General features: G+C 42.8%; 2 protein-coding genes across 2 annotated transcripts in view; one reads left to right on the top strand and one right to left on the bottom strand.

Moving 5' to 3' along the window:
• Nucleotides 1-6015: 6015 nt before the first annotated feature.
• Nucleotides 6016-9572, bottom strand: cabcoco1 (ciliary associated calcium binding coiled-coil 1; the record flags this gene model as incomplete). Its single annotated transcript, XM_084459848.1, has 8 exons — nt 6016-6099; nt 7355-7498; nt 7853-7966; nt 8100-8172; nt 8428-8572; nt 8832-9001; nt 9137-9234; nt 9504-9572. 8 exons carry the CDS (start codon nt 9570-9572, stop codon nt 6016-6018), a joined length of 897 nt encoding a protein of 298 aa, XP_084315974.1.
• Nucleotides 9573-11504: 1932 nt separating this feature from the next.
• tmem26b (transmembrane protein 26b) overlaps nt 11505-13895 on the top strand; it is a gene marked incomplete at both ends in the record, with an annotated part of 5036 nt that continues 2645 nt past the window's right edge. Inside the window, 2 exons of the mRNA XM_084459847.1 lie at nt 11505-11512; nt 13810-13895. The exon at nt 13810-13895 is cut by the window's right edge and continues 64 nt beyond it. Of these exons, the coding sequence (XP_084315973.1) occupies nt 11505-11512; nt 13810-13895 (94 nt within the window). The remainder of the gene's footprint in view (nt 11513-13809) is intronic.

The following is a 13895-nucleotide window of genomic DNA, read 5'->3' as shown; positions in this document are numbered from 1 at the left end:
AATACACTATACGTCTGTAAGTGCTTTATTTGCAGCCAGTGCGTAGAGAGAAAGAGAGAGATGTTGATGTGTGTCGCTAGGCAAGCTTTTAGACACAATAATGGGAGTTGGTAACAAAAGCAGAGTCAGTCACCCTGGTGCCCAAGTCTTTGGCTACATTGTGGCTGTGTCAAATGAGGCAGGGGAGAGAACAGCTTGCCCTAGCAGGGAAGAGCTGCAGCTGGCTTCCTCAGATCAAATGTCTGATCAAGTGCTAAAACCCAAGTCATCTCCTCACAGTTCACACCGCCGACTGACAAGACAGATTCAGCAGAATGCTCGACTCCAAAGGCCATTTCATACATCCAAACTAGGGCCATTTCCCAGACTCAAACCAAGACTAATTCTATAAAACACTGTGAACATATTCCATTAAATGTAATCTTAGTCTATAGGAGTAGGTGTAATAATCTAAATCGGACCCATATCGTGTGAGTAAATTGCTTGGCTATAAGCTGTTTGTCTAGGTTACTACATTGGTGGGAAAAACAGATTGCCTTCTATCTAGCTCTTGCTCTCATGCTTGGCTCTCCTCTCCGAGCGCTGTAAGTGGAATGAGTGCTGATAAATCAGGATGGTACTGCTGCAGAGGATCATTTGCCTTACAGATGGGCTGTTTCACTGTGTGCTGTGCAGCATGGATTTGTGGTCGCTGGTGACAATATGAGTGCAGCAGATTGATAACCTAATCTTTCTCCTCTCTCTGAGCTGCAAGAAATATCCACAGTTTTAGAGCTTGTGGAAAAAATTGGATCCATCCTCTCCCCCCCCCCTCCATTCTCCTCTCTCTGCACCCCCACACCTCTCCACAATATCAAGAACATGACCCAACTAGATGCAAAACAGCTCAAATAGGCTTGTGTGCAAACAGAAAGGCAAATTAATATTGATTGAGCAGATAGATGCGCATCATTCAAACATGACACACATCCCCACATGTCCAAACAAACCCTAGACATAAATCACACAATAACGAACAGCCAAACATAATATTCCAATATCAGATTGATCACAAGGTCAGAAATCCTCCCGCGGATACTTTATCTTGCTGTTTATTAAGTCTGGTAAATGTCAGAGGATTTTTCCCGTAATCTCTCCCCTGATGCATCGTGTTTTTCAGTGGAAAATGGATAGTTGAGCGAGTCTGAGGCACTTATCAATCACTCTGATAAGCACCATCTGGCCCTGTTTGTATGGATGGTAGAGGTACATAACAAGCCCGGTGATACATGATGAGTGATTCAATCTCCGCAGCCTCCTGGAGACCTGCTCAGGAACACCCTCCTCTGACCCCCAGGGAACCATCCACTTCACATAAATCTCATTTACTGCAAAAAGTTTTAAGTTTCACGGCAGCGAATGGGATCACAGGACAACACTAACCTTTTGTGTTTCCCTGTCCTGTAATTTATTCCCCATGAATTCTGCCTGACGACAAGGTGTATAATATCTCGTTTGTCCCCCATAGTGGCTTGTTAAGTCTTTCTTGCTGGAATGAGAAACAGAGCATAAAAAAACAGTGATCTAATATTTTTTCATGACATGTATAAAAGTACAGTGATATTTTAAGAACATACTCTTATACCTGTGTAATAACATTAGAACATTGTAATATAACTGTATTAATATCACTTAACTGTATTAAGAGGGTGAGATAGTGATTCATTACTAGAATTACATCTCATAGTATTGAGATGTTTTCTCATCACAGAGGTGGAATGAGGACCATTGCATTATAACTGAAATGTTAATCTTAATTCAATCTAATCTGTTCATCTTAATTTCATATCAATCTTCGATAAATAGATTAGGCTGCATCACAGCCAGTCAGATGCACAGTTAAACTCCATACAACCAATCTTCCAGAGAAAAGTATGTTTCTAATGAAGACAATAACAATATACTGTAACCAAGGCTTGAATCAAAAAAGGACTGGTATTAATGAAATTCATAAGATTGGGAGCACTAAGGTTTGAATGATTAAAAATGCGTAGTTGAATTTGTTATGTAACACATGTTTTGGTTGTCATAGAGTCACAAGAATGGGATGTGGTGTTTAATAGTAACATGAAATAGAACATTAGAATATTCTATGAGGATTGAGCATAACAGCTCACAGGGTAACTGAGGCCGGGCCAGCTTCGTCAGTCAGACCTACTGCTCCAGGTGGTTTAGATTTCAGTTTCCATTATATCTCACAAACCTATCATGTTCCCTCTAACCATGCCCTCTACAGCCTGGTCACACACTGCCACCGCTACGGGGAGTACAAACATATTAGAAGATGGCCCGGGAGAGCGTTGAATGCCCAAACTTGCAACACGATCGAGCTGCCCGGCCACACCTTGTTTACAGAGGAGGAATATCAAAAAGTTGAGAAATTACATAACGCTGTCAGAGATCTGCCCTGAAACAGGTGTGTTATGGTTGATGGGAGATAATGAATGCTGACACTGACAGATGGTCTCTTTCTAGACCTGCCAAGACCTACTCTATCTGACTCTATCCTGCCGTGTTCCAAGGATAAGACGGAGAGTTTACCTACAGTATGACCACATCTGTTAAGTAAACAACACCGATACTGTACTACAGTCAGGTGTTTGGTTTAGAGGAAGTGTTCAGTCCATTGCATTACAGTCTACTCTGTAGAACATGTAACGTTGGTTAAATGGATTCAATACAAGTCACCCATCATGCGGACCACTGAACTGGGACATACAGTAGGTTTACCTCAAAATAATCTGACCCAGAAAGACTTATATCATGTGATGGATACAACCCAGTAGAACAGGATACTTCCAATGATGTTTATTTGTCATATGTACAAGATAGAGTACAATATTCAATGAAATGCTCAGGATTTGACTATGACGTGATATGCAGCAGTTACAGTGAGTGGTTTCATATTCTGTAAACACTGTGCTTGCATCCCCATAGGCCCTTCACATTTTACATTATAGTCATCCAAAACCATCTTGTAGGCATATTGTGTTCTAAATGGCTGACTGGGTCTACATTCTTCTCACTGCAGCAGAGATCTGCTGGCATGTCAATAAAAATTGACCTTTGCAACAGTTTTCTTTCAGTTTTACAGCAGTCTCCTCACGGCTACCTCCACTGCACCCACCAATATACCAGCAAATCACTCCCAGATAAGATTAGCCTTAAAAACAGCCTTCAGCCCTTAAGAAATGACTCCAGCAAATGGAGTAGAGAGGCTGGGAAAAGACAGAGTACGAGGGGTGAGATGGATCTTCAGCAGCTTGTAGAGGGGATAAATTAATGATTTATACATCCAGCCCTACAGAGTCAATGAATTTCATTATGTAAGCAACATTAATGACGCCTAACAGGACTTGAAATGAATATAAACTACGCCAGATGGTAATGAGCTGAGCCGAAGTCTGCATTTTTATTGGATTTGTTCAGACACGGAGGAAACATTATTGTCCAAGTGTCTAGTTTTATCTGACTTATAAATATGACTAAAGAGATAAGACGAGGCTTGAAGTCTGTGATCTTGGAGTGAAAATGCACGTTCTTTCTTATCAGAGTTGAAGGGAATGAGACCGTGAATAGACTACAATACGTTTCTGTGCTTTTCTTCTTTAGCAACATCCTTTTCTTGTTAATTGGGGATATATTTGCGAACTATCCTGCCTTTTAAAAACTCTGCTGTCTCTGTAACAGTGCATCGGTACTTCTGTGTTTAAAGAACATGACAGCCACCACTCTGAATAGAACGTGCCACTCCAGTATTTTCGCAATGAAAACAGGGTTTTAGATTACATGGCAATTTAGGAATGTGCCAAGAGCCAGGAGCTGACCAGCCGGGCATTTTGAGCAACCCTCATAACTTCCCTGCTTTGAAGGAAACAAAGCTGAACATCTGGCCCCTTTACTGGCCAAGGGTGTGCTACTCAATCAAACCTGTAATGGTGAAACAATAATCATAAAAGGGACACTTTCCCAGACATAGATAAAGCCTGGTCCATATGTCACGCCTGATATTGCGAGGACCAGTTGACTAAGATAACACCACCAAGTTATTGATAGAAACAAATAAAATACACAGAAGTGCACACCATCAACTGTAACAGCCTTCATTCAGGTGGTATCCACAACCTTCTAAGCATGCAGACCCATCCAACAGTTCCTCAAGTCTGCTGAATCACCCTCCAATGCTCTTATGCACTTGTGTTATAACAGTATAACCTGTGTTTAGATTATAATGATTTGCAGCAGCAGCATCGTGTTGTGGAGGTAGACGTGATAACCACCGCTGGCTGTGCTAGGGGGCCTGTCATGACCGAAGGCTTGGAAAGCTAAAGGGATTACATTTTACACAGACCCGAGACCTGCACGGAGATAACTTTTACAACATTGTCATTCACCTCACAGCGCTGTCCTCCACCTCACAATCATATATCTATCGAGTCAAACTAATAACTGAAACGAATAACCTGCAATGACCCATTCACTGCATAATCACAAGCCACACGCCGAATGCCAAGCGTCAAGCTGATACATATTTTGCAGCGTTATCAACCAGCCACTCTAACAAAGACAGAGCTATAAAAAGGATGTGGAGGGTTGTGGAGATGGGTAGTTAATTTCCTGTTCTGGAAGCTCAGGATATGTCTGTCTGTTTGCATGAAATGAAGAGGGGGAAATACACTCACCGAACTGCAGTGAGGTTCTTTGGCCACTAGAGGGTGGATTCTTCAACTCAGAAAAGTCAAAACAGGTCAATCTGTGCTTGGCTTGGCAGAGACACTATCAATCAGTTAAAAGTACAAAGGAGGCACTTTCCAACAACATGCTGTACAGACACATTCCAGTGGAATTCAAGAAAACATGCTCAATGCCCTGTGAGGGAAGCCAAGACCATGATAGATAATGATTTCCAGTTAATGGCACTGTACACTGTATACCCAAGTATTTGCAGAAATGCATGCCGCTTTGCCAACACAACATGTAAACAACAACAGTGTAAATAAGATATTTGTATTTATTTTTTTATTTTTTTACATGAAGCGGCTTGTTATTTTTCTTTCTGTAACGCTCAATAAAATGTAGTACTGTATTGAATGACTTTATAAAAACAGGATTAAGGACCATACATTTTGTTATAAATGTTGCTGACAAAAGCTTTAATCAGGAAGCCAAAAGCTAACATTAGATTCCAACGCAGGGCATGAATAATACATGCTTTGAAACATTTCTCTCATTTCATGAAAAAGTCAAATAAAGCAGATGTGGGGAATGTCTACTCCTCTCCCCCCGGAGGGAACAAAGTGGATGACATAGCTCAATATAGTGTTTCTTTGTCAAACAGAGCAGCCAAGAATCCTACAAAGAACTCAATCTGTTGGGCAACCAACCAGCCAACACACACACACACACACACACGCACCACTGAGAACAGCGACGACACACCTGTGACATTCTATCAGCATTCTCTACTGCAGAGCGTATGGCTAGACTCTCATTATGGAGGCTTGTTCAAATGCAGGAGGGAACGCAGCTATTCAGCTTAAATAATACATGCATGTTGCCTTTCCTGTGCGTGGCAGCTAGGCTGTGAGTTGCAGCATGTCTGCATAGCACTGAGATGGCTCATAACCCAGGAGAGGGGCCACCCTGTAAACATTTTAAAGCTGCCTTGAGTTCTAATGAGACGCCTATGGCTGACTCACTCACTCACCGTACCTGTACTGTGTTTTTCCCCCCTTAGAAATATTTGATTAAGTAAATCTTAATAATATTTGATTAGTTAAACTTGAATAATTACCACCCATTGTCAAGGGATAGTGAGCCCACCTTGAGTGAAATTATTTGAATAAAAGCTTTGTATATGATACTGTAGGACATTGGTCTATATCTTTTGTAGTTTGCGAGCCTGTAAGACATTGCATTTACAGTATGTTTATTCGCATGCTGTAGAAAATCACTGTGCTATAAACCGTTTAGTATCTATTTGGAGGAAGCATTTTTCAGCCGTTCCAGTCGGGAAGTGTAGGTCTCCTCTTGGACGCGGAGCTTCTCTGTGAACTCAGCCTGTAAGGGAACACAAGGGGAGAGCCAGGATCACCCTTTTCTGACATTACCGCTGTTGCTGATAAGTGAGAATGGATGACTGTAACCACATGGTGGGCATTGTGCTCTTTGGGGATATTCAAAATGGTTCACTAGTGTTTACTGTAGCCAGTCACCAAGAATCCCTGTTCCATTTATTTTCTCTGGAAAACTGTATACTTCCAAATTAAACGGTTCCAATCCACTTATGGAATTCACCCTCCTCCCCCCCCTCCCCCCCATGACATTTGCCAATTTCAAATCTGAGACCCATATAAGGGCTGATGAGATCCACATGCTTTGAGAGAGAGACTCCTGGGAACTTTTTGCAACTAAAATATCCCCCCTCGGTCTGTCGGTCAGAGCGGGGAAAAAGATGTTATTAAATACCGTTTACCAGAGAGCAGCAATTTGGAATGGCAGAGACAATCCACATCAAGGATAAAACCTCTCTCGCACAAAATGGTGGATTGGGGTATAATAAAGTGTCCATAAACGGGGTGTTTCTGGGTGTTAACGCACAATAACTACTGAATAATAACCTGACTAGATCTACAGTACTTCAGCTATGTGAATCATGCCACTCTGAATGGCGAACTAAATTTAGCAGAGTGAAAATATGTAATTGACCTTGATGAGACGGAGAAAAAAGAGAAATATGCTCCAGAGAACAGTTAGAAATAGCTGTGGTTCTGCAGAGGATCATTCACATTCACGATGCACACACACACCCCCACACACCCACACATACACACACCCTGCCCCCACACACACAGAGCAGTTCTCACATTACATCCAACCCATTTAATAACATGTAGACAAACTAATGCAGCTGTTCAATCCTTTGTCAAACCAGGCCTGGGACTCTTTTAGTGTTATTAAATGTCTCTACAGGCCTATTAGGAGCAGAGTGAATATCATTCATGGTTTTTACAACCTGATAAATATGAGAGCACAGTCTAAGCCAGCGCTATGTGTTTCTGAACAGCTAAATTATTCCACTTGTGAGAACTTGTGAACTGGCCAGTAATGTACTATACACCAGACTGCTGACATGAGCATGTTTATATATCAGTGCAGTTTTGCTCGCAAGTTTTGCTACCGTAATGTAAATGTAAAACTGGATTCAAAATGAAACATTTTAGGTACAGTTATGAAACTAGAGACCAACACACAACAGATTATTATTCATCTTAATCTTACATTACATTCTGCATTGTTCTATCTGACGCTGTACCTGTAGGATTCCCAGCATGCTTCTGGTCATCTCTCCCAGCACCTCTTTGACATCCTCCATGCTGTAACCTTCAGACTCCTCCCCTTCTAGGGGTTGGGTGCTGCCTGGCTCCTCCTCCCTCTCCTCCATACCTTTCTTCACCTCCTGGGCCAGTCACACACACACAAGAGTTCATTCTCACCACATATTCTCAGTAGGCCAGCATACGTTTCTCCCAGCTATCCAGCTCTGCCGAAGAGGGACAGTGCCGGCTAGTGGTTGCTTGTAGAATAGCAGTTGTATTTGGCTCTGGCTTGTACTGCTCAGTTTCTGTGTTACATTCATTCAAATAAAGCAGATTATTTTTGATTGGTAGGGGAGGAAGGACATCTGCATTTTTGGAGCATTTGAACAGAGCTGTAGTGTCAGTATTATACATCCAGCGATGGGGCAGGAAGGAGACATTGTACTGAGGGGATTTTGCATCGTACAAAGCTGTTAATGTCTCTGGTATATTACCTCTTCCTGCTCTTCCATAGCGGGCGGGGCCAGGAAGTGGAAGTAGACGTCAGCTGGCATGCCCTCCTCCAATGGCGCCACAAAATTATCAGAACTGATCACTTCAATGGTTCTCTGGAACACATAGAAAATTCACACACACCTTATGTTAAGTATTTCTATGGTGTCATCTCTCTCTCTTTTCTCTCTCTCTCTCTCTCTCTCTCTCTCACACACACACACACACACACACTTGAGAGAGCCTCACCTCCATGCCGAGCAGCAACTCTTCTCTGGGTTCAGTGAAAAGAAACTTGTACAGCCTGTAGTTCTGGAACAGACTGATGGAGGACAGAAAAGCACATGTTAAATACCCAGGGAAGTCTACTGCTAAGAGCCAAGAGCAGCTAGTAGAGGGTGCTCCAAATCCACCAAATCCACCATGCTATCTGACTAGCATATGTGCTGATAGGTGCATCTCATCCTCGATTTGAAAATACAACTGTCACACCAATTCTGACCCAAAATATGACATATAATTCTTAAACTCACTCTCTCATGTGATTGCTGGCGCAGTGGAAGGAGCTGTTTGTCACCTGAGTTTGAGGTAGTCAGTGAGGGCCCTGGCCTGCTCTGCGTCCAGCAGCGGACTGCCCTCAGCCTCTGGTCCTGGGGACTGGCGAGAGCTCGCTACAGCCTTGGCGAACGCGGTGAAGTTATCAACGAACGGCATCTGCTTCTCTGAAACAACATTGGGGCATGATAAATGGGAGACGGCATTTCTATTTGTTGTGGGGCGGCCATCGGTGGAGACAGATCTACTACTGTATGACCTAAAACCAAGGGCGACCAATACCAGTCCTCCTGCTGGCTCCATGCTATCCCTCACATCCAATAATATTATAATTCCATACAATAATCATTCATTCAGACCACAAAATAATACTGTGGCGTGTGTGCATGTGCGCACATGCGTGCGTGTGTGTCCAGCCCCACCCACCTCTTATATTGTCCAGGAGCAGTTGTAACACTGCCATGACGAAGGAGACTTGCTGACAGGTGAGGTTCATCTCCTTGGCCCACCAGAAGCCAGAGAAATAGTAGTCTGTCATGGCTGCCTCCTTTAGACAGGTCTGGTAGTTATTCAGCCCAAGGGCCTTCTCAAAGTGCCTGGTGGATCACATTAGCTCAGGTTTTATAGCTATATCACACCAGATATAGCTATAAGACAAGGCCAATCCCGAAAAACTGATTATGTATGAAGATGTGAGCAGTTAAACCTGTACTGTCTATAGTCCTTCTTACACTTGCACTTCGTCCGCAGTCAAATCCAGCAGCGCATTGATCTGTTCATGTGTGACCAGGTCCCATTGAAGAATACTGTTCTCATCATTATCACTTTCCTAGGCGGAAAGAGATATTGCCATGAAAGTTATTATCAGGTTTCTCTTATATTTTACCTCTGTACATTGTGTGCACAATCTAGAAGCTAACGAAATCACATTTCACTTGTACCTGTATGATCATGTAGTAGGCTAGTGACAAATAGGTCCAAGCCTAGTAGTTTGCTAGCTGCCACTTGATATTATAATGGTAGATCCTATTGTGGAATAAGGTGTACTTTTGCAAATAACCCGAAAGTATTGGTTTTGTAAGAAGTTGCATAGCCTACTTTTGAAGCATCTTTTTTGTCGTTTGCGTCCACCGCCGACTTGTTACCTTGTTTCGCCCTCACCGACATGTTGAATTCTGTAACCATGGTAACATCAAAGCCGAGGGCGGGACTTCTAGTTCCCGCGTATTGATAGGAGGCTGCCACGGATGGGTTCATAGAACACTGCCTTGTAATTTATGTTTTGTATATGCAAAATAACTATCCTATTACTAATCGCTTTTTAATTTGTCCCATTTTCTTGTAGCACAATCACTAACTACATTTCCAATACAGGGACTCGGGTGGTCCAGGTCCGCGCTTCAGGGCTCTGGAGGTGTGCAGGTCATGGAGGGCAGGTTGCAGTCACCCAAAAATGATCAATATTTTAGAACATCCCCGTTTTATGAGAAATTATGTATTCATTTTATGTTATGTTGTATGCCACAATATTATGTAATCTTTAGATAATATTTTGTAATCTTTGGTTGGCCATCTGTCTGCAGATCTGGTTGAAGCATGGATGTAGGGTTTGAAGCATGGGTTGAGTTTGTGTGGAGGGGGCAGCGGTATCACAAGAGCGAACAAATACAAGTCTGCCACCTAGTGGTTCACTTTAGATCGTCTTACAGTTAACGTTACTTAATGTAACCTGCTCCTGGTAGGCCTACAGTTGATTAAATTTTCCTGTAGGTGTACATTGTGGAAATTGTGCCCAAATACCAACAAAGGCGGAGAATATCTGCTGCAGGGAGACACCCAAGGTACAACAGTAACCAGCTTGAAATGTCAAATATTACATACAGGTGTAGCCTTGTTTGTTACAGGCAAATTCTAAAGGTCAGGAGGAGATGTGACCAACTCCCTGACCCATCGGTCTGCATGGTGGATCACCCAGGCTTTGAAATCGTCTGCATTCATCCATACACATTATAAATGGTACACAATATAGAGCAGATCATGGATGCATGTCCGAGGCGTAAATAAGCAAGTAGGCTACTTTGTATAGGAAACCATTATACATTGTATATGAACCAAGTTAGTGAATGATTAAAACAGTTATACAAGTATTGACAAGTGAAATGTAAATGAGCCAGATAACTGCATTTGTCAACTGTACTGACAAATGGAAACTGTGCACGGAACAAAATAATTAATTTTGCTGTATAATACTTTTAAAAAATGTATTCTTTAGCCGTTCCAGGTATAGAGAGCTGGTGCTGGGGGCTCCTTGGCCATCACAACAGGGCTGTGATCCCTTCCTGCGTGGTTCCAAGGATCGTAAATCCATGTATCCAGAAGCTGATGGCATCTATGTTGGCTTCAGACCACCCCTCGAGTGAAATTTACATTCATCCACTTTTTCTTTTATAAACACAAATGTTTTCTATTGCCACACTGAGAGCAAACTTGAAGAAGCAGATTTGAAACATGGAAACATGAAATATTACAAGAAGTCAGTGAAGACCTTTTAGTGTGTGGGCATTACATTATCTATTTACATTGTGTGTTCCAAACACCAGCGTTTCAAGGGGGAAATTGAGTGTCACCATAGCACAAAAACACACAATACAACATATAACACAGCACAAAGGCCTGACGCAACACACAACACAACAAAATACAGGACAATAGAGCACGTCTCAAGGCAATGTAGGCAGTAGGTGGAGAGCACAGTCAGACATGACAAAGATGTTCACTAAAGGAACTCTTCAGCTCACTAATGACCGAGTGCATTGGATGATGAACATGGTGCCCCCCCCCCACACACACACACACACACTCTATGCCCCCCCCCTCACACATCATCAGCGTTTGTTCAGGGACGGGCCCTAATCCTCACACACTGCTCTGTGTGCTGCTGGCCGGCCACACTCTTTCATCCTCTCGTCATCACACACTTTCTCTCAATCTATATCTGCACCCTCTCCCTTTCTCTCTGTCTCCCTCTCTTCCTAACCTCTCTTTGTCTCTCATTCTGTTCAGCCCATCCTGCCCATCACAGTGATGATGGACGCGATCATGGCCCAGTACACCCATGTTAATTCCCCCTTGAATGTTCTACCTATTATAAATGTTAGTTATTTATATCCATGCAAAAATATGATTGTGGAGTTTATTGGCCGGAAGACAGGTCCGCCCCTCGGGATCTTTTTTGCTACCTTTTTTTCACTATTATTTCCTGTTAGCCCAAACATTGGGCCATCACAAGCTGATAACGAGCACTCCCAACTCGGGGCCATTTGGTCTCAGGAGGCACGTTTCTGGCGAAATTATGTAAATGCAAATATTAAGTTACTGCAACTGCATAAATAGTCATACAAGTGTGAAATTATGCATGTAGTATCCCAAAACATAGGGGAAACTAGCAAAATAAGATTCTGGGGCTGCCTTGCTGCCTTTCTATCTAGAAGATTACAGTTGCTGTGGACAAAGTTCTTCACTGTACCTCAGATCGGAGAAAACAAAATTTTCAATCACTACCCTTCCAAATGGGAGAAGCATATTTCTTGCATCTACCAATATGTTAATATGTACTGCTATGCTATCTGAAGTGAAGAACATGAAAAGTGAATACTAGCCTACAGTAGGAAACCAAATTATTTTGAATGGTATTCAAACTATATTTGGTGTATATTATGCAGATAGCTTGTCTAAATCAATAGCCTACACTCGTAGTGTACAGTCATCACTAGTTATCAAGAAGCCAACCATCAATAGAGTAGAGTAAACTTTATTAACCTACAGATAAAAACTCAATACTCAATACTCCATACATGATACCACATTTTTGACCTCGATACCAATACCAAATTTAGTGTCACCATACTCGATACTGAAACAATACTTGAACCTGAAACAGTACTGATTTGATCCTCGATATTAGGGGTGTAACGGTACCCCAAAATCACGGTTCAGTACGTATCTCAGGTTTGAAGTCATGTTATTATATAAACATCAACAGTCACTTGCCTCTTGTGCCTGTCCCCCTCTCTCTACACCCTTGGGTGGGAATAAGGTGATGACACATCACTAACTCATTTGAAATGGCACCAAATGTGAATAGCATTGCTGCAAGGGGGAAAGAACTGTTGTCCCACCCCCTAAAAAAGCCCAAATTGGTGGCTACTGGCACATTCTAATGCAACTCTTCCATCACTGATCTTAATTATGGGGTATTTTCTTGTCTCATCATGCGTCCTTGAACTTGATTCCCATACTGTGCATGGTCACTGAAGCACCCACATCACACCGCTAATGAGGGATGAGCTGTTTGTTCCCCGCCACAGCGCAGGGCGAGAGGTTATGTTTTTGGTGGCGTGTGTGTGTGTGCAAATAAAGCCCCCCATTCATCTCCAGTCATTTTTTGGACTAGTATTACACAAAATGAAAACAAAACTTAGAAATGAAGCCAGCTATCTGTGTGAGGGTGGAGAAGGTAGAGAAACGGGGTTAGGACTGGGGTGTGCCGGGGAGAGCCCGAAGTGCATCGCACTGCCCCCTGCTGGCTGTGATCCTAGGGGCCGGCCAAATACAGACACCCATTCACCTCCAGTCATTCATACCTCCGCCCCAGTGCATCAGTGAACACAGCCCAGACGGCCATTCATCTCCATTTACTTATTGGATTAGGATTACACAAAAACTACCTGACTGTTTTTCATGAAACTGGATTTTGGTGTGTACAGGGCCACGAAATGCATTCAGGGGCGGAGGTCTGTGCTCTCTGGGCACTATTTCTAGTTATCAACTTGTGATGGCCCAATGCTACTTTCAACAGGAAACAGTGACAAAAAGTAGCAAAAAACATCCTGAGGGGTGGACCTGGCTCCCGGTCTATTACTTGCACTGCACTGTAGTCACCAAATTTATATTCATCCTCCTCTTTAATGTGAGTGTGGAGAGTGGGAATTAAGGGTTAAGCACCAGTGTCCTGGCTTGGTCGTGCAGGCGCCACAAAAGAAAATAAAGATATAAATACAACCCTATTGTTTTAAAGATCCCGTGGGGATTCTCTCACTTCCACGATACGTGTGTGTGTGCGTGTGTGCGTGTGTGTGTGTGTGTGTGTGTGTGTGTGTGTGTGTGTGTGTGAGTGTGCGTGCGCATGCGTTCGAGTGTTCCAGAGTTTCCTTGGCACCCTCAAACTGGTTTTGACGGCCAAGGTAGGCTAAGAGAGAGGCGTGCCTAAAGTTTTTTTTTTTAAAGTTTTTAACGGAACTCCTTTCCTAGTTGGAGTGACCAAATGCATATCCTAGCGTGGCTGCCGGCAGGTCTTACATCCAGGCAGGAATATGACGAATTTTACTTGCGTTATACTCCCCAGATTATTATTCATCCTCGTCTCCATAATCGGAGTGTGGAGAGTGGTAAGGGTTAAAGATGACGGACTTTACTGGTTTCTAACCATCC

This window comes from Borostomias antarcticus (assembly GCF_949987555.1).
Source record: "Borostomias antarcticus genome assembly, chromosome: 29".
NCBI lineage: Eukaryota > Metazoa > Chordata > Actinopteri > Stomiiformes > Stomiidae > Borostomias > Borostomias antarcticus.
This window is presented reverse-complemented; position numbering and strand designations above follow the sequence as displayed.